This window comes from Trichomycterus rosablanca, chromosome 11 (assembly GCF_030014385.1).
Source record: "Trichomycterus rosablanca isolate fTriRos1 chromosome 11, fTriRos1.hap1, whole genome shotgun sequence".
Taxonomy (NCBI): domain Eukaryota; kingdom Metazoa; phylum Chordata; class Actinopteri; order Siluriformes; family Trichomycteridae; genus Trichomycterus; species Trichomycterus rosablanca.
Window position 1 is genome coordinate 13,578,874 of NC_085998.1, and position 22,096 is coordinate 13,600,969.

The window sequence follows — 22,096 nt, forward strand, 5'->3', positions numbered from 1 at the left end:
ACATCGTAGTCATGGCAACTAACTTTAACCTTCGCTAAGAAGCCATGTGACTTTTACGGCAAAGAGAACGCGGGGTAGCGTAGTCAGTAATGTAAACAATGATAAATGAATACAAATAATTATCTTGTAATATAATACCCAAGCATCGTCTGTAAGTAGTGGCGTTTATATTCTCAGTTGTTAGTAAATGTTTAGTGAGTATATCACAGCGTTTTAGTTACAAATTTACCGTAATGAAATACTGTTGTTACGTTACTATAGCAATTAGTATCTTTACACAAAAATTTAACTCGTTAGCGTTATTTTACGTTTGGTTAAATCTCATATTGTACCAGATGTAACACTTGACTACAGCTGTGTGCTTTTACTGTATTAAGTTCTTTATTGTTTTTATTGTATGTATTTTTACTTCATTTTGATGCACACAGTGTATCACACAGCTGGGAAGCAAATAAACCGACTGTATTCTGAAGGGAGCTGTCTGTCTGTGTCTGTCTGTCTGTCTAGCTGAGAAAGGGGGATAAACTATTAGTGAGGGCAGAATGATTGTCTTAAAAATACACTTTAAAATCTTAAACAAACTGCATCTTTCAAAATGCATGCTGATTTTGTGACCTGCAAAGTGACACATCCCGCCAGTAGATGATGTTACACATATTTACACATGATCCTAAAATGTACAAGAAGATAAGTAAGAAAATTAAGCATAAGGAGGAAATTTAATGAAAGTGAAAACAAGTTTGTGCTTCAGGAAGAGAAACTGGTGCGTCTCTTGTGTTATGAGGCCATGTCTGTGGTAAAGTAGGACAATATAAATGCAGAATTCGGCCTCCAAGAAAAACAACAGACTGCAATCACAGCAGGATACGTTACAATCGGCCCTTTCAGGGCCACCATAATGCTGATGTGGCCCTCGGTGAAAATGAGTTTGACACCCCTGACTTATGACTACACCACATATATATAAGACATTATTGAGAAGGAACTCTAGTGACCTACACAGAGCCCTGAGCTCAACTGAACTCCTTTGGGATAAATTTGAATTTAGTTAAAGGACCGTTTGTGAGGTCAGGTACTAATGTTAGATGGGACCCAACTTGTACGTAATTGCTCTAACTTCTATGGGCACAGAACTTCACAATAATATTAATTCCTAGGATTTAAGAATGAGATTCCCAAGCAGCTCATGGTCAGAAATAAACTGTGGAAAGAAAGCCAATCCATTAAAGGGCATCACACACTGTATTAATTTACTTGCTCACATGTAGAAGCAATTTAAATTACCCATAGAACACAATTTAAATAATCCACAGAAACTCCTCGCATGCTACTGCAGCTTGTTAGGACAATTAATAGTGCTTTGCTCACACCTTTGCTGCACACACACTGCACATGAGCATGCAGCTGATTCATTAGTCGTGACTACTTTATTAAGAAGGCATAGGTTTTATAATATACACAATATGGCTTTAAAGATTTTAATGACACAGCTTGACTGAGAAACAAGTCAAATCTGGTCGGATATTAATAGAGATGTACATTGCTGAAAATAAGTCATTCTGCCCATCATTCCTGCCTATCCATATGCACAATCCCCTCCTACTCAAAAGTACAGTATATCTTATCCTATAAACCATATGGACTTCTGACTGAGCTTGTTGGACCATGTTGCAAAACCATGTGTACTAATACAGAGTGGCTCCCTGAGAGGACATGAGACTCCACTCAACAAAAATCATTCAAAAAGCATATTTTCTTGAATTAGAACCCCTGTTTTACAGACAATGTTCCAATTTATAATAAAAGTTTTCAGTGGGATTAAGGTCAGGGCTCTGAAGAGACCACTGGAGTCCCTGCAATCCAAACTCAGCAAACCATGTTTTTATGCACCGGGGAACAGTCAAGCTGGAATAGTAAAAGGTCTAGACCTAACTGTTGCCACAAAGTTAGAAAAAACTATTTAAATAAATATTTTTATAAACCTGTTGGCAATTTTTACTTTTAACTCAGCATAGTATGTCATCATCTGCTTAAAACAAATACTGTATGAGTTAGTAGAGTATTATTTTTTTATCATTAAATGAGCTTCAACTGGATTAAATGTCACTGTGCACAAGTCTGAAAAAGAGCCAATCACTTGCAGAACCCAGTAACCCACACCTGAGGTGGATTAGACTAGCCAATCATCATGCATGTGTTTGAGTGGGGTAAATAAAACCCAAGTCCCTGGAAGAAAATTATGAAGGCAAAACAAACATCCTATATTTTTTACAGACAGTTACCAGAGAAAACAAGGATCCTGGTGCTGCACTGCCATTCGTGGATTTACTATTAATCATTTTACCAAAATGCAATGAGATGACCTGATACACAATCCTAACAAGGATGGGACAATTTAAGTGTTTACTTATTTACTTATCAATTACTGCATACATACAAATGTACAGAGAAATAGTTTAATAACATCAAGAAGCTATAACAATGTGTTCATTACTGCTAATACACAGAAAAAAGAAAGACCACTAGAGAAATGTATCCACCCTTTATAATACAATACTCTCCAACTTACACTGTATCCACCGTGCTGGTGATTTTTTTTGTATTATTAGTTACAGCAAGAAGAAATTCTTAGCTCAAGTTGTCTTTGTCTTAATACCACAGTCATTTAAGATGCCTATTTCAGCTTAAAACTAAAATTAGGTTGTGCATAGAAACAAGCAAGAGGAAAGATCATTTAAAAAAAAAAAGGAAATTTAAGAACAGTATAAATTATAAAACAAATTATATAAAAAAAAGTTTTAAAAGACATAAATGTAATAGAGAAGTCATCCAACAAATGAGCAACATGTATAAAATAGTAGTCAATAAAGTCAGTAGTCTGTCATCAACCTAAACTTTGCCATTAAAGGATTAATCAAGTCTTCTTAATTTTGAATGATGAATAAAAATTGCATCCAAAAGACAAAAGCTGACATTTAAAGATAGTTACACAATTTCGAGTGCATTTCTGGAGTTCAATAGCATGTGCCGATTCGTTTCATGAGGCAAGGATGTCATATTGATTCGATACGTACAGACATAATGTAATTATCATAAATGGCAGTTACTAAAGTCTAATCTTTTGTTTCAGAATTAACTAAAGGTACGGCTCTTCTTTCAGATTCCTGTAGAGACAGCATGTGAAGATCATTCCCACAATCTGAAAGAGAGTAAGCACACGTGTCATAAAAAATTACTGCATTTTCTAGTCTTGTATTTAGTGCACAATACAGTTCGGAAAATGTTCTTTTTATTGCTTGAAAGTTTGCTTTTCTACATGTCTTACCTGTACACAGGCGATTCCCACACCCACAGCACTAATAAGCTTCAAATGCTCCAAGATGAAGTTCTCTAGCTTACTTATACAGCCCCCCTAAAAAAACAATAATCCATAACATTGCAGAATCAAAGTCTGTGTAAAGAGACATACAGAAAAATGTAAAGATGCTACTGTGCATTTCTGAACCTAGCAGGCATTCCATTTAAATTCACCAACAGAGAGTATTGGTCTGCTTTGTTTTTGCTTATCACGTAAAACAGAATAGAAGTGCAAAGTAGCACATGTGTTCAACTGCTGACCCCTGCTGGACAAAATAATTTCATTTTTTTCAGCTGCTCCCATATTCATGGATCGCCACACTCTTAAGTTCGCACACACTGCTGAAGACTATGATTATCCCAGTGATTTCAGTATAATAGTCTGATAATGATTTTTTTTTTTTTTACTTTTTGTTGATGCATACTACTACTTTAAATTAGCAGAGATGTGTATAAGAGAGGTGTACTGAACAAAGTAGAGCCTTTTAAAATAAACAGCATTCCATTAGATTTATATGAGGGTAGAGCTTTGGGCTATCAAATCCCAGCTCTGCCATGCAGCCACTGTTGGGCCCTTGAGCAAGGCCCTTAACCCTCTCTGCTCCAGGGTCGCTGTGTGATGGCTGACCCTTCGCTCTGACCCCAGCTTCCAAAAACAAGCTGGGACATGTGAAGAAAGAATTTCACTGTACTGTACACCTGTATATGTATATATGACAAATAAAGGCATTCTATTCTACAGTATTCTATTCTAGATCACATTGCACATTTGAGGTTATTTGTGAGAGAACATGCTGTTTGTTGTATGAAGTTGGCATATAGAAATGACAGCCGTGTCCCTACTGGTACTCTCAGGTAATTTAAGTGTAAAGGAGCTACTGATTAGATTTTTACATTGTATTCATTATATTTTTTAATTGTACTTAATAAAATAGCTAAAGCTGATCAAAGTATAGTTTAAATAAATCTCAAATCATTCACTATCCTGTCTAACTTATGCCAAGTTTATAATATTTTTCTCTTTATAGGCAATTTAAGTTCAGGCCAAAGAGAAATGATCGAGCATAGACTATATCTTCTCAATAAAATCATAAGTTTGTGGCCCACTATGCTACACTATATTATGCTAACAAATCATTTCTTCATACCTAGTGAGTCTAAACTTCCAAGTTCTTCAGCGTCAGAAAAAAACTATACCAATGCAGATCAACTGAGTTCACAGTGCAAACAAGCCACATCTAGGAACACTTTATACCTTTTTGCTTTTTACCAACTGTTTATGCTGTTATGTTATGTTATGCTGTTTATGTATGTTAACTGTGACATAACTTATGACCACATACCAGTGTTATATTTAAAAAGTAAACAGTGTTATTTATATACTTAAAGAATAAAATAGTGCCTTAATTGCTTTTCTGCTTTAGATATGGCATAAAATAAAAGTCTGGCCATATTATGGTAAGTTTTAGGATGAACAGGTAAATAAAGCATCCAGGACACTTCCCATCAAATCTGATTTTGCCAAGGCTAAAATCTGGCAACCCACATGCCAACTCGTCCAACTCAAAACTGGCTAAAAGTAAATGTGAACTGAAACAGTTCACTGCATAACCTATAGGTAATATTAAGAAAATGTAATGAAATGACTTTTTTAATGACTTGACAAGCTCTTACTAACCTCTACTTTGTAAATGTTGGAGGGATGGTCTCTTTTCCCACAACCATTTGTGGGGGTTTTACAGCAGCTGTCCGGGACTTTTCTAAGACTAGAATTATCAGAGTGGATCCAGACGCTCTCAGTCCAGTCAGATGAGCTGTTACTTCCACAGCACTTAAACTGAGAAAACAGACAATGAGGAATGAATCAAGGAACTGTTTTGAAATAACAACAACAGTGCAATTCTTTCACATCCAGCACAATCTGTTGATGCATGCTCAATAATCCAGGTACACAAATCCACAAAGTTGAATCAGTTCATCTGGACACAAGTTTGTTGTAGAGATACGTTTCGTCACTCAATTCTTCCAAGAAGTCATTCGGATTGAGTGACGAAACGTATCTCTACAACAAACTTGTGTCCAGATGAACTGATTCAACTTTGTGCATCCAGCACAATGTTAATGTTCACAAAGCGCTCAAACATTTTTACCTCTTGCTGTAATTTATCCACGGCCTGGGTGATGTGGTCCTGATCAGGCTGCCGATATTTCTTCACCATAGTGTCTTTCAGATTGCTCTTCAGCTCACCGCTCAACTAGAATTATTAAAATTTAAAAACATTGGCACAGCTTTAATAAACAGAAGAGAAAATAGGGGCTTTTGGTTTAAAACAGTGAATGTCAGAGGTTTAAATGCTTCTTGTAGGGGGCATGCATGTCATGACAGTCATCCAACACAACCTCATAAAAAATATTCTTAAATAAATAAGACTTATAAAGACTTATTTTAAAATTGTCACCTGGAAGCATGACAAAAGTTTGTTACTTACTACATTAACCAAGAATGATTTAATGGTATATACAAGTACATATACAAGTACTGTAAGTCGCTTTGGATATAAAGCGTCCACTAAATGCTGAAAATGTAAATGTAAATGTAACGGTTATTTAAAGCTTGTTTGTTTTTGGACTGTCTGCTGAAACATGTCACCAAGATTTTGGTAGTTTGTTATACAAAGAAAACCTTTTTTGCTGGTTGTTGGATTACATTTGAGAACCAAGACCATTTACAGTGGGGTCAAAAAGTATTTAGTCAGCCACTGATTGTGCAAGTTCTCCTACTTAGAAAGATGAGAGAGGTCTGTAATTTTCATCATAGGTATTCATAATACATTTATTTGTAAATTATGGTGGAAAATAAGTATCTGGTCAATAACAAACAAGCAAGATTTCTGGCTCTCACAGACCAGTAACTTCTTCTTTAAGAAGCTCTTCTGTCCTCCACTCGTTACCTGTATTAATGGCACCTGTTTGACCTTGTTATCTGTATAAAAGACACCTGTCCACAGCCTCAAAGAGTCAGACTCAAAACTTAACCATGGCCAAGACGAAAGAGCTGTCGAAGGACACCAGGAAGAAAATTGTAGACCTGCACCAGGCTGGGAAGAGTGAATCTACAATAGGCAAGCAGGTTGGTGTGAATAAATCAACTGTAGGAGCAATTGTAAGAAAATGGAAGACATACAAGACCATTGATAATCTCCCTTGGGGTCAAGATCTCATCCCGTGGGGTCAAAATGATCATGAGAATGGTGAGCAAAAATCCCAGAACTACAGAGGGACCTGATGAATGACCTGCAGAGAGCTGGGACCAAGTAACAAAGGCTACCATCAGTAACACACTAGGCCGAGAGGGACTCAAATCCTGCAGTGCCAGGCGTGTCCCCCTGCTTAAGCCAGTACATGTCCAGGCCCGTCTGAAGTTTGTCAGAGAGCATATGGATGATCCAGAAGAGGATTGGGAGAATATCATGTGGTCAGATGAAACCAAAATGGAACTTTTCGGTAAAAACTCAACTCGTCGTGTTTGGAGGAAGAAGAAGAACCCAAGAACACCATACCTACTGTGAAGCATGGGGGTGGAAACATCATGCTTTGGGGCTGTTTTTCTGCAAAGGGGACAGGACGACTGATCCGTGTTAAGGGAAGAATGAACGGAGCCATGTATCGTGAGATTTTAAGCCAAAACCTCCTTCCATCAGTGAGAGCATTGAAGATGGAACGTGGCTGGGTCTTCCAGCATGATAATGATCCCAAACACACCGCTCGGGCAACGAAGGAGTGGCTCCGTAAAAAGCATTTCAAGGTCCTGGAGTGGCCTAGCCAGTCTCCAGACCTCAACCCCATAGAAAATTTGTGCAGTCCGTGTTGCCCAGCGACAGCCCCAAAACATCACTGCTCTAGAGGAGATCTGCATGGAGGAATGGGCCAAAATACCAGCTACAGTGTGTGCAAACCTGGTGAAGACTTTCAGAAAACGTTTGACCTCTGTCATTGCCAACAAAGGTTATGTTACAAAGTATTGAGTTGAACTTTTGTTATTGACCAAATACTTATTTTTCACCATAATTTACAAATAAATTCTTTAAAAATCCTACAATGTGATTTCCTGGATTTTTTTTTCTCATTTTGTCTCTCATAGTTGAAGTGTACCTATGATGAAAATTACAGACCTCTCTCATCTTTCTAAGTAGGAGAACCTGCACAATCAGTGGCTGACTAAATACTTTTTGGCCCCACTGTATTTCAGCACATGGTGTCAGCTTGGGTTTCTTTCCAACAATGGCAAAAGACCATCATCCCATGTAATTTTTAGTAGTGGGTGCTTTCAAACTAAAGAGGTCATCTGCGATAGCAGTCAATAATTATGACCAACAATGACTTAAGAGGCTCTACAACAAAGTTTAATGACCTTATAAGGAATTATATATGTTTACATTTCTTTTGTTAATATACTGTATGTATAAAACTTTTTATATCTGTATATTTTTAAACGCTTTTGTAACGTTACAAATTTCCCCCTGTGGGATAATAAAAGGCTAGCTTATCTTATAGAAATGACCTCCAACTAAATTAATAATAAAGATGGCTGATAATACATTTTCAACCTAGTATGTTTATGTAAAAGTGTGTGTATATATATACAGTATATATACAGTTTTATATATATATATATATATATATATATATATATATATATATATATATATATATATATATATACACACATATACATAGTATATATTGTGGGAGTATATATATATATTGCAAAACAGTTGCAAAAAAATCAGTGAAATACAAGGACTACTACAACATACTGTATATGTCCTCTACAAGTCACTTGACTTTACACTGTATACCACTTTAGATTAAATATCACAGTTCTTTAAAAATGTAATCAGCATGCAGGAGCTGTGAAACACACGTACAAAAGCAAACATTTGAAAGGTGTATTTAACTTTACCTGCTGATAGTAGATGTAAGCCAAAACACCAGCCAGAATTTCCAGAAGAAAGATGCAGAGTAGTAAGACAAAATACTGAAAAAGCACAAGAAATGCAAATTGAGTGTAAAAATATTAAACAACAAATAACAGCAGAATGAATTCACATGCAAAGTCTGAGCAGGTTTTTTTTTATTTCTCATATATTTAGTCAGTCATTTGCAGTTGCAAGATGTTGATCAGTTTGTCTCCAGAACAACCTGAATCATTCACAGTGGGGTGTTAGAACATTCTTTCAGATGAAAGCTCTAGACTTCAATGTAGTATTTAGCAAACAATTCTTCAACATTCTAGCACAGTTCTTCAACAACAAGTGTGCCCCCCCTTTAATAAAAAAAAACCTGCAACTAAAGACTTTCTATAATTTGATGTTAGTCTTTCAAGTAACTCACTCCTTAAGAGATTTCTGAGCTCCTCAGTCATTTCCCTTGATTGTTACTAAGTGGTTTTTATAACTTTTGACTAATTAATTTTGTTTGATAAAGGTGATATAACAAAGGCGATAAGAAAGGGGCAATTACTTTTTTGCAGCACTGTATGTCTTTGTCTTAGTCTGAAAGATAAAACACCTGTCCGAGCACGCGGGAGTAACCTCTTTAGAAAGACTCACATTTCTGCCTGTCTGGACATGTAATTTTTCCAAACAAAGCACAGAATGGGAGCTAGATGAAGACATTCCAATGTGTATATCTCTGTGGTATATGTTAACATATACGCTATTAAAACACATGGCCTGTTTAACATAAACTTTGCAATTAAAATTTTTTATTTAAAGTTCGTTTACTTTAGTAAGCCAGACGTTTTTAAAACATATTTTAAATGCTTAACACTAAATGAAAGAGTATATTTTAATTTGATGAATATTTTAAGATAACAAAAAAAAAATTCAAAGAATAAGAGTGACTAAGAAAAAGCACTCAATAACAACTGCTTTTTTCTTGTTATTACTAGACATTATGAATGCTCTAAATGTTTTGAAACTGACTCCATTTGTGTTGTCTAGTACCATCAAGATAAAAGGCTGTTGTGGTTCAAAAATGGAGCAAATTTTTATCAGAACAAAAAATACAAAACAAACATAACCACTAGAGTAGAAAATGACATTGCAACTGACACAATAGCAGGATAGCAAAACCATTTTAGGCCAAAAATATGTGGATGTTTGACCTTTTTTTTTTTTAATATCCCATTGTCTACCTTCTTCTTTGAGGCTACACTCTGCAACACTCTGCTCTCTTCTAGTAGAGCTTTTCAGAAATGTGTTGGTGAGAAATATGGCCATCCAATAGAAAAGGAATTTGTGAGGTTAGACACTGATGTTGATTGAGAAGACCTTACGAATAAAGTTCTAATTCAATTCTTAAATTGTGCACAGCAGTATATTCATGATACATTAAAAAATAACCGTTCCCATACTGTTTGCAACACTGGAAGCATAGAATTTCTTTGTATTTTTAATAAGTGAGTTTATATACAGTGGGGCCAAAAAGTATTTAGTCAGCCACTGATTGTGCAAGTTCTCCTACTTAGAAAGATGAGAGAGGTCTGTAATTTTCATCATAGGTACACTTCAACTATGAGAGACAAAATAAGAAAAAAAAAATCCAGGAAATCACATTGTAGGATTTTTAAAGAATTTATTTGTAAATTATGGTGGAAAATAAGTATTTGGTCAATAACAAAAGTTCAACTCAATACTTTGTAACATAACCTTTGTTGGCAATGACAGAGATCAAACGTTTCCTGTAAGTCTTCACCAGGTTTGCACACACTGTAGCTGGTATTTTGGCCCATTCCTCCATGCAGATCTCCTCTAGAGCAGTGATGTTTTGGGGCTGTCGCTGGGCAACATGGACTCCACAAATTTTTTATGGGGTTGAGGTCTGAAGATTGGCTAGGCCACTCCAGGACCTTGAAATGCTTTTTACGGAGCCACTCCTTCGTTGCCCGAGCGGTGTGTTTGGGATCATTGTCATGCTGGAAGACCCAGCCACGTTCCATCTTCAATGCTCTCACTGATGGAAGGAGGTTTTGGCTTAAAATCTCACGATACATGGCCCCGTTCATTCTTCCCTTAACACGGATCAGTCGTCCTGTCCCCTTTGCAGAAGAACAGCCCCAAAGCATGATGTTTCCACCCCCATGCTTCACAGTAGGTATGGTGTTCTTGGGTTCTTCTTCTTCCTCCAAACACGACGAGTTGAGTTTTTACCAAAAAGTTCCATTTTGTTTTATCTGACCACACGATATTCTCCCAATCCTCTTCTGGATCATCCATATGCTCTCTGGCAAACTTCAGACGGGCCTGGACATGTACTGGCTTAAGCAGGGGGACACGCCTGGCACTGCAGGATTTGAGTCCCTCTCGGCGTAGTGTGTTACTGATGGTAGCCTTGGTACTTTGGTCCCAGCTCTCTGCAGGTCATTCATCAGGTCCCTCCGTGTAGTTCTGGGATTTTTGCTCACCGTTCTCATGATCATTTTGACCCCACGGGATGAGATCTTGACCCCAAGGGAGATTATCAATGGTCTTGTATGTCTTCCATTTTCTTACAATTGCTCCTACAGTTGATTTATTCACACCAACCTGCTTGCCTATTGTAGATTCACTCTTCCCAGCCTGGTGCAGGTCTACAGTTTTCTTCCTGGTGTCCTTCGACAGCTCTTTGGTCTTGGCCATGGTTGAGTTTGGAGTCTGACTGTTTGAGGCTGTAGACAGGTGTCTTTTATACAGATAACGAGGTCAAACAGGTGCCATTAATACAGGTAACGAGTGGAGGACAGAAGAGCTTCTTAAAGAATAAGTTACAGTTCTGTGAGAGCCAGAAATCTTGCTTGTTTGTTATTGACCAAATACTTATTTTCCACCATAATTTACAAATAAATTCTTTAAAAATCCTACAATGTGATTTCCTGGATTTTTTTTTCTCATTTTGTCTCTCATAGTTGAAGTGTACCTATGATGAAAATTACAGACCTCTCTCATCTTTCTAAGTAGGAGAACTTGCACAATCAGTGGCTGACTAAATACTTTTTGACCCCACTGTACTTGTTGCAAAGGTGTAGCTACAACACCTAAACTTAAGAATTAGTGTTTTCATACACTTTTGGCTACATAGTATAGTTGGTGGCTGCTGGAATATAAATATATAAATGTTTTATTCATAATATTAAATAATTTTTCAATTCAGTACGTGTTCAATTTTGACAGAGTTAAAGAAACTGCCATGACATAGACCGATCAGCCACAACATTAAAACCACCTCCTGGTTTCTACACCCACTGTCCATTTTATCAGCTCCACTTACCATATAAGAGCACTTTGTAGTTCTACAATTACTGACTGTAGTCCTTCAGGTTCTCTACATACTTTTTTAGCCTGCTTTCACCCTGTTCTTCAATGGTCAGGACACCCACAGGACCACTACAGAGCAGGTATTATTTAGCTGGTGTATCATTCTCAGCACTGCAGTGACAAAGACATGGTGGTGGTGTGTCAGTGTGTGTTGTGCTGGTATGAGTGGATCAGACACAGCAGCGCTGCTGGAGTTTTTAAATACTGTGTCCACTCACTGTCCACTCTATTAGACACTCCTACCTAGTTGGTCCACCTTGTAGATGCAAAGTCAGAGACGATCACTCATCTATTGCTGCTGTTTGAGTTGGTCATTTTCTAGACCTTCATCAGTGGTCACAGGACGCTGCCCAAGGGTGCTGTTGGCTGGATATTTTTGGTTGGTGGACTATTCTCAGTCCAGCAGTGACAGTGAGGTGTATAAAACACTCCATCAGCACTGCTGTGTCTTATCCACTCATACCAGCACAACACACACTAACACACCGTCAGTGTCACTGTAGTGCTGAGAATGATCCACCACCCAAATAATACCTACTGTGTAGTGGTCCTGACCATTGAAAAACAGGGTGAAAGCAGGCTAAAAAAGTACATTAAGTGTAGAAACAAGGAGGTGGTTTTAATGTTATGACTGACCACACATTCCTGCCTACATTCACAGAGTCTCTATTTTACTGTAACCTCCACTGCACCCAGCCACTACACAAAAACATATCAATTCTTTCATTATGAAAATATGCAGCGGCTACATTACAAAAGCAAAAAGGCTAACCATAAACACGATGAACATTCCAACATTTTATATTTTTCTTTTTATTAAAGCAGAACCATCACATCTGGCCATTTTAGGGAAGCAGTCATGCTGTGTAATTAGGGAAGCAAATTTGGCCAATTTTTTAAAACTTATGACCCAGTTAGTCAAGCGTTAACAGATTTAACAAGAGTTAACAGAGTTAACGTACTGTACCATCAAAATATTAAAAAACACAGAAATGTATATGAAAAAGTTTTTATGCTGTATCATTTAGTTTAAATGTGAAAAAAGCAAATGGGACAGAAATGTAGAATAGTATAATGTACATAACTATTAGCAGAACAAGTTCCGCATTTTGAAGGCAGATATTAAATGGTAGTCAGTAGTGTACGGTTCACTACACATGCTGACTAAACATGCTAGTCATAGTTAACAACAATGCGGTCTGTAAATTAAAGCTTCTACTGATAAGTGTAATTATTACAATATGATAAGCAAAGTTCTACTGTTATACTGGAATGTAATGCAAAATATCTACAACATTTTTTGTAAAACAAAAAAATTATAATTATTATTATTATTACTATTCTCTATCTACACCTGCTCTCTGGGTAAGGTCATAGCCTCCCATGGTTTCTCTTACCACTCCTATGCAGATGATACTCAACTCATTCTGACACACAAGTCTCAGCTCGCATCTCAGCATGTCTGCGAGATATCTCACAATGGATGTCAGTTCATCATCTAAAACTCAATCCCAGCAAGACAGAGCTGTTACTCATTCCTGGAGATCAATCTCCAACCCAGGACCTAGTCATCTCTCTTGATGACTCCCAGATCAGACCATCTGATAAGGTAAGAAGCCTTGGTGTTGTCCTGGATAACCAGCTGACCTTCTCTTCTCATGTAGCCAACATGACGGGATCGTGCCGGTTCCTCCTCTACAACATCAAGAATATTCGGCCATTTCTCTCCATGGAAGCTACTCAGATTCTTTGGCAGTCACTTGTAATCGCATGGTTGGACTACTGCAACTCCCTCCTGGCAGGTGCTCCTATGTCCACTAATAAACCCTCGCAGCTCATTTAAAATGCAGCTGCCCGTCTGGTTTTCAACCAACCTTAACACTGCCACATCACCCCACTGCTGCATTCTCTTCACTGGCTTGCTGTAGCTGCACGCATTCAGTTTAAAACACTGATGCTCGCCTACAGAGCCAAAAATGGACCAGCCCCAAGCTACCTTCCTGGCCTAATCAAACCCTGCTCTGTACCACGCAACCTCCGAGCCACTAGTCTCGCTCGACTTGATCCTCTACCCAGGACTCGAGGAAGACATGCATCAAGGCTTTTCTTAGTACTTGCACCCAAGTGGCGAAACAAACTTCCCAACATCTCTTGCTGTCTTTAAAAAACAATTAAAAACCCACCTCTTTACCAAGCACTTAAGCTGACTTGTACTTACTTACTTACTTATTCTAATTACTTATTAATTTTTTGGGAAAAAAAAAAAAAATTGGTTCTAACAGGTTTTAGCAGATTTGTGTTCTTGGACTGTTGTTTACTTAGACTAGAGTATGGTAATGTTACTATGGAAGCACTTCTGTAAGTGGCTCTGGATAAGAGCATATGCTAAATGCTGAAAATGTAAATGTAATAATAATGAAAAACACTAAATACCATTAGACAGATTTACATGTGTAGAGTCAGACTCCAACTGACACAAAACAGCTTCTTTTTGTCAGTTAGATGTTTAAATGTGAGCTCCATATTTCATTATTTAAATAATATAAATTCATAAAAGTTTATGTTCTAATTACAATAACAATGCTTTCTATAAATGACTTTGAAAACTTAGCTAGACCATGCACACTGAGGGGGGGTGAGAGTGAGTCTTAAGTCAACAGTTTTCACTCTCACACTAACGCTACTTTTAGTTCAAACCAAAGTGTCAGCTGTTGGAAGTTGAAGACCTTTTAAACTGTCAGGATTAATCAAACAATGACTTCTCTGTCAATTATCAGTTAACAGCAAAACCATATGTATAATGTAAATGCATTACTTTTTTTTAATTATTAATGAGAAAAATCCAGATCTGGATTCAAATCCAGTGTCTGTATCAATCCAGGAAAAACACAATTCTTATAGATTTCCCTTTTCACTAATGACACTCACTCTCTAATAGGTTACCTGTGATGCTGTCCTAATTGGCTATTAAAAAGAGCATTAATAAAGGGCACAGTCATTCATAATAAATTACCTTTGCCCGTGACCTTTGATTCCCCAGACAGCACTGCAATTAAATTTTTTCTGTAATAAATATAAATAGAATGATTTGGGAATACTTCTGAAAACTTCAGCACAGTTCATCGCTGCATCTGAAAATGCAAGTTAAGACTCCTCGATGCGAAGCAGGAGTCATAATTTATGCAGTGACTAATCTAGACAGCACATGTTTTCACTTTTTCAATCCATCATAGATAAGCCTAACAAGTCTACGATGTTAAAGTTGATGTTATGGATACCATACCTTGCACATTTCTAAGAGTCTTTCTTAGGTATGTCCATTCTTGTTTCAGCAAGATAATGCCATGCCACATTTTGCCAAGTGTTACAACAGAATGGATTCATATTAAGAATTTGGGTGCTAGACTGGGCTGACTGCAGTCCAGACCTGACTTAATATGCAGTCACCTAATCTGGACAGCACATTTTACCTTTTCAATCCATCGTAGATAAGCTTTAAAAATTCCACCATATTAGAGCTGATGGTATGGATACCATACCTTGCACATTTCTAAAGGCAACATTAATGGTGAGGGGTACATATGCATTTTGAAGCAACATATTCTGTCATTAAGTCTTTTTGAGGTCTGTCCATACTTGTTTCAGCAAGATAATGCCATGCTACATTTTGCCAAGTGTTACAACAGAATGGACTCATAGAGTATGGGAACTAGACTGGGCTGGCTGCAGTCCAGACCTGTCTTACATAAAAAAATGTGTGAAGCTTTATGAAGCAAAATTAGACAATTAAGATCCCAGACTGTTGAGCTACTCAAGTGTTGTATCAACCAACATCTGAAAGAAGTGAAGTGTTCCACTTTCACAGTTGGTACAGTATGGCAAATGCAAATAAAAGCAAAGTGCTTCTTACATTTAGTTTGATTTATATCACTGCAGACAGTATGAACCCAACATATTTTGTGTGTTATCAGGTCAACTTCATTTTATTTGTTAATTTACATCCATTCCTGCATTTCAGGCTGCAACACATTCTAAAAAAGTTGGGATTAGGTGCAATTTAGGGCTAGTAATGAGGTAAAAAAAGTGGTATCTACTAGGGCTGGGCGATATGGATCAAAAATTATATCTCGATATTTTTTTCTGAATGGCGATATACGATATATATCTCGATATTTTTTTATTCCATAAGGTAATAACAAAAAGACACTTCTGAGACAAAGCTACATGTTCCAATTTTTTTACAGGCACTTCTATTAATATTCATGCTGGGGAAGCTTCACACAAGAATTATTTTTGCTTAAAAAAAAAAAAAAGAGCTATTCTAAGAAAAAAAAAAGTAGTTTTCTAAGGCATCTCCTGTTGTCTAACGTGAATTACAAATATATTGTCTGGCCCTTTAAGAATGTTAAGTGTACTATAGGGCGCAGGGAGCGAGTGTGTAGGGAAGATGTTGAAATGACACGGTTTCCGGCTGAGCTTGTGTGACATTAAAAGTAAAACCCCGTTAAAGTAAACCCCTCGTTAACCCCCCACCCCCCCCATGTTTGGACTTTATACATTATTTTATGTATATGTCGCCACAACATTAACATTTACATTAATATTTTCTTTTACTGTATAGAACTCAGTTCTGTAATACAGGCAGAACTAATCGTTCATGTTACTGTGTAACTATTACAACATCTAATGCATTTTAATCAGCGTTCTTCTTCATGCACTTTATTATTATTTAACAGCTTTATTTGTTGTTTAATTGCTGTTTGCTCCTTGTTTACTGCAGTTAGTTCATGCAATTTAATAATGTTTGGTTGTTTATTGGCCGACAACAAGAAATACTATAATAGAAGATAAATAAATAAATGACGTGTCGGACGTCGGGCGATCGTCCAGTATAAACTAACACAACCACGTACAACATCCAGTACAGAAATCACTCCCCATAATGTTTGTTTTTACAGATAGAGCAAATATATGCACATCACATATACAAACACAAGAGTCAGAACAACAGGAGACGCACCGTTACGTTATTATTACTTTCTCAACACTTAATGTGAAGTAAATACGTGCATGTCAGCGCGTGCATGCGCTTGTGTTGGTTTTTGAAACGAATAACGACTCGTTTTCTTGTTTTTTAACTTTGGGATTTGAAGTGAAAAACTAATGAAGGTACACGGAGCTGGAACCTTTTATCTGGACTTGTTTTCGGCGTTCTCTACAGAATACATTATTCTGCTGCTCATCTGACACTTTGAATTCAAACCATCTCCAAATAATTACAAAATTAGTCATTATTTTTCTTTTTAGTAAGCAGCTCCTCTTCGATAGCTTCTGTCATGTCTTTATCCGTCTCCATGCTATCGCTGCCTGCAGGACTTACTGGTGAAGCGGTGGGGAGGGGTGAGTTGTGTTCAGTGAGGGAGAGGGGCGGGGCAGGTGAACATGTGCAGAGACAAACTGGGAGAAAAGAAAGACGAACTGTCGGATCTAACTGGAACGCAACATCTATATCGATATATGCGATATTGTCTTATCTTATATCGCGTATGAAAATATATCGATATTTTTAAAATATCGATATATCGCCCAGCCCTAGTATCTACAAAGGGCTGAGTTTTGGAGCTAAGATTGTAAAGATTGTAAGATTGGGTACTGTAAATATGCATCTGTTTTCAGAGCATGTTGCAGACATAAACTGGAGGATTAGTGTATATTTACACAAAAAAAATGGCTAAAACATTAAATAGCTTGTTCAGTTTTGATTGTACAGATTAATACTATTGTTATAAATAATAAGTACGCATTTTGTATCTCACCACTCTAAGAAGCCGTCTTTTTTCTTTAAAAGTGGCACAGCAGCCCAGAACTCCAGTAATCATCACGGTGACCCCTGCCAAGCAGAGGATGTAGGCAGACACAGCGTAGATTTGGGAAGACAGCAAACTGATGTAGTCACTTTTCTTTACTATAGTCCATACTCCTACAGCCAGAACAGCGCCCCCTGCCAGCTGAGGGTGAGGAGAACATTTAGGTGTTCAAAACCAAAAAGAATAATCCATGCTTAATGCTTTACACCACACACACTGCCCAGGGCCCAAAGTATGTAGGCACCCCCTTGTTATTAATCTGTTTGGTTATTTTAGCCATACATGTTGCAAACACTGGCTGTCTAAGAGCTTGGTGCCTTTCAAAAACATCAGTTTATTACATTTCTGCCTTGCTAGAGCTATAGTGGTTACCTTTAGGGAAGGTTATTGTAATGTTAAAGCCAGGTTCCAAACAAAACCAAAAAAAAAAAAAAAAAAAAAAACCTCTACACAGACACAATGACAAGACATTGAAATGACAACACAATGAAAGATAAACTGATAAATGTACAATCAGGTGAACTTACCCAAAACAGAAAGTTGAAAGTAAAGAGAAGGTATTTCAAACAAACAGTCCCACACGTCTCCTTTTTCTCTCCCATTCTGAAATGTATTACACCAAGTGTTACAATTAAACAATTTCACACATTGACAACACTGTCAAATATTGCAGTAACACAACACTAGGCAATCATTTACAGCCAAGTGGTAGAAATGTATGGATTTATCATCAAAAAGAATACTACTGACCTTTAATCAAGTCAAAACCTGAACACATGTTGCACCAGAACTAATAACACAGAAACCATTTTTTTCAATATCTATACTGTTTTGGTGTTGGTGTGCAGTATTTATCCTAACTAGGGATGCAAATCAATTAATTTAATTTAACCGATAACCAGCTGTCACTAGTCTTCGATTAACCGTTAACTGACAAGCTTATAGCATCCCATTAAAATAGAAACATATCAAGTTTTATATTCAAATCAGTCTTCTAAACCAACCATCAGATGTCAGAAATTAATTTAAATTCACCTTTACAACCGACAGCATTAATCGAACAATCTTTGTTGGTCGATGATGCTATAACAAGTCAACTCATAACAGAATCCTGGACATATTACCACGATCAGCAGGTCTGAATAGGCTTTTAAAGGAAAAGGAAACAATGATTTATAATTTTTAACTAGGGATTTATAAAATTCCACACATTATAAATTATTAATTTGCCACAGCGTTAACTGGAGTTTCAAACATTCTCTCACAACAAAAGTACTAGAAAAGTAGTAACATTTAGTCCAAAAACAATGAAGGTCAACCAGTGTCATGGCCTCCAGCTTTTTCACGTACTTAAGTCCAGACTTGCTTTTAATTTCTAAAGTTCCCTTTTCCTTCTTTCTCAAACCATCAAAGCATTATGGAATTCCCGGTCAGATTGAGGTGGGTCCGGTTTCCCCAGAATAACTGACTGTAAGGCAGTAACATAATGCAGTATCTGGATAGGACACCAATCCATCATGGGGCCTCGGCCCATCAGACATACCCAATCATGTAATGTGAACTGTCTGTATGTGAACACCCTGGGGATTAGAACCCTGAATGCCAGAAGTAGTGGGCTAGTGTAATTTACCACTGTGCCACCCAAGTGCCCCTAATACAGTATCGAAACCCCAACTTTGTTAAGCATAGAGGTAATCACATTATATATTGCTGGGGACATGCCCACCCTCCCCCAATATTTAGATATGCTTATAATATCCCCCCAGTATAATTATGTAAAAATTATAAACATATTCCTCTCACTGGCTTTGTGTAATGTTAGGATCCTTCAGTGTTCCCATCAGTTGTTGATATAACATGAATGATTTGGAATGGCAGTACCCCTCATATTCAATTCATGGCTACGGCCTTGGTGTGAAAAAAAACAATATATATGTTTATTCTATTTGTAAGTGTATTTGGCAAAATAATAGTGCTTTTTCCAAAATGTCTAAATTGCTAAATAATATATAAGCAGTGTTGCACTATATGGTGGACCAGTGTAACAGCACACAAGGTCAAATGGCTGGAAGAATCTTGTTTGTGTATTATCACCTACTTGTCACAGCAATGCCCCTCCCTTTAAGTTTGTGTGTAAATTAAATACTAACAAAGCTCTTCTCAAGGCACCTTAGTAAGTCAGGTCTGGTCTATACTTTCTCCTAAACCAGTAAGCAAAGCCTGTAAATTACTGGAGCCTGCACCCCTACTGTGAACATACTCAGTAAGAATGACACATCTAGACCATTTAAGATGAGTAATTATGGTCGTCTTTTTACCTCTGCACATATCAATTATACAGTGATTTGTGGGAGAGACCAACCAAATGAGTAAGCAAGATCAAAATCACTTAGAAATGTAATTTAGCTAATCTCTTATTTACTCTTGCACACCATTTGACATAATGCATTCATTATAGTAAGACAGACTAAGACAGACTGATGTAATGTATGAGCAGTCATTCCCATGAGACAATCTTTGACTCGCCTTCACTTGAAGAGATGGGTTCAAAACTAGGTCCAATTTTTCAGAGGTGCCCTCAGAAGTGGAATTAGGAACTCAGCAGTGGTGGGCTAGCGTAATAGACCACTAGACAACCTCAGACTCAGACTCAGCTTTATTGTCATTTAACCACGTACATGATAGAACGAAATCTAGTTACCCAGGCATCTGTGTGTGTGACATGAATAAAATAAGAATAGACTAAGATAAGAATAAATATAGAAGAAACTAAGAAACTAAAAAACTAAAAGTAAAAAGTATTTACATTTTAAAGTATTGCACAAAAAACTGCAGCAGCGTATGTTGTCTAAAGTGCAAATTTGCAAAAAGTATAGCAGCAAAAGTAAGCTAAACTGCAAAGTGTCAATACATAATAAATATGTGGATGAGCTATCCACAGAGTTTACAGAGGTCTATCAGTATGGTAAACAGAAAACAAAATTCAAAATAAAAGTAACAAGGACATAAAACAAGTCAGAATATAAGTCTTAGAAAGGTAAAGATTTTGGAGTACCTCAGGGGTCAGTTAAATCCAAAAAGTTTAAGCTGTAAATAAAATGTTTCATTTACACTATGGCCCAATCAGACCGCCCTACCCATAGTCCTGATCAGAAACTCCAGCATATATACATTGGAGATAGACCACCAAACAAAAATGCTTCTAGTTCCTGTTTTAAGATCAATGAGTGCTGACCGTCATGAACTTTGCTATACAATCACCTGACCTAAAACCCTTCAAAAGCATTCATGGAAGCACTGTATTTATACTAGAGAGATACCATCAGCCAGAACCAAATTCCTTGTGTGTATCCACATACTTGGCCAATAAAGTTGATTCTGATTCTGATTCTGATTCTGATTCTGATTCTGATTCTGATTCTGATTCTGATTCTGATTCTGATTGAAGACAGGGCAGTGATAGCTCAGTGGTTAAGGTACTGGACTAGTAAACAGAAGGTTGCCGGTTCAAGCCCCGCCGCCACTGTTGGGTCCCTGAGCAAGACCCTTAACCCTCAATTGCTCATCAGGTTCAGCTCATTGTGTGTAAGTCGCTTTGGATAAAAGCATCTGCTAAATGCTGAAAATGTAAAATGATAATGTAAATTGTAGACAGAGATAACTAAATATTTAGTAACATCACAAGATGTTCTTTGGAATATTGTGTGCTGGAACCCCATGGACCATCAAGTTTGTGAAGTCCATGCCAGGTCAAATCTTGGATATAAGAAATGCTATCATGTAACGTGTTTTATTTTATATGGCTAATAATAATACTGAATTTTACATGTATAAACTCTGGCAGATTGATTTCTTTGGAATGAACCAAATTCTTGACAATCTCATAATCTGAAAAAAAACAAACAAACAAACAAACAAAAAAAAACTTAGCAAATATACTCTTCACAATAACTAATGGACACACTGACCCACATCGCATAAACACTGTACACACACACTCGGTTTAGTCCTTTCTGGGGACCCGTAGTTTATCAATTAGTTGCGCGTAAAGCATGACGAACAATAGGGAAAAGCTAATGCTAACTATCTTCTGATGCTATGTTTCAGTCCAACTTTAAAGTTTATATTCACAACAAATCACAAAACTGTGTAAGTGTTTAGATTTAAACACGCTGTGTGCTACAGTCAGCAGGAAATAACCGCATAATCGTTATTACGCCATTAATCTCGTCTATCAACAGGAAATCAGTTATGTGTAGCCTGAGGAATCAGATTTTACCTGCGTTCTTGTTTTCTGGATGTAGCAGCGCTAACGAGGCGCAACCAAACTTCAGCTCTTCTAACAAAACTCCGCAAAACCCCAGCTGCTGAAAACCGCAGGCAGCTGTTTTAATTCAGTTTCCTCCGTGAATACAGAGGTGATTTTTTTCTTATCCAAGTCCAGGTATGCACTGTCCAAATCACCGACGTACTGAACCCCACCCCAGTAGGGCGGAGAGTTTAGGACAATCTGAG

At 37.2% G+C, this 22,096-nt stretch overlaps 1 protein-coding gene across 1 annotated transcript; it reads right to left on the reverse strand.

The window, feature by feature from the left end:
* Positions 1-2,389: 2,389 nt before the first annotated feature.
* Positions 2,390-22,026, reverse strand: LOC134323046 (CD151 antigen-like). The gene is made up of 8 exons (XM_063004461.1): positions 21,861-22,026; positions 18,109-18,184; positions 17,531-17,722; positions 8,321-8,395; positions 5,508-5,612; positions 5,036-5,194; positions 3,326-3,412; positions 2,390-3,199 (listed from the first exon to the last, which is right to left on the reverse strand). Exons 2-8 carry the CDS (start codon positions 18,181-18,183, stop codon positions 3,137-3,139), a joined length of 756 nt encoding a protein of 251 aa, XP_062860531.1. The 5' UTR covers position 18,184; positions 21,861-22,026; the 3' UTR covers positions 2,390-3,136.
* Between the last annotated feature and the right edge of the window lie 70 nt (positions 22,027-22,096).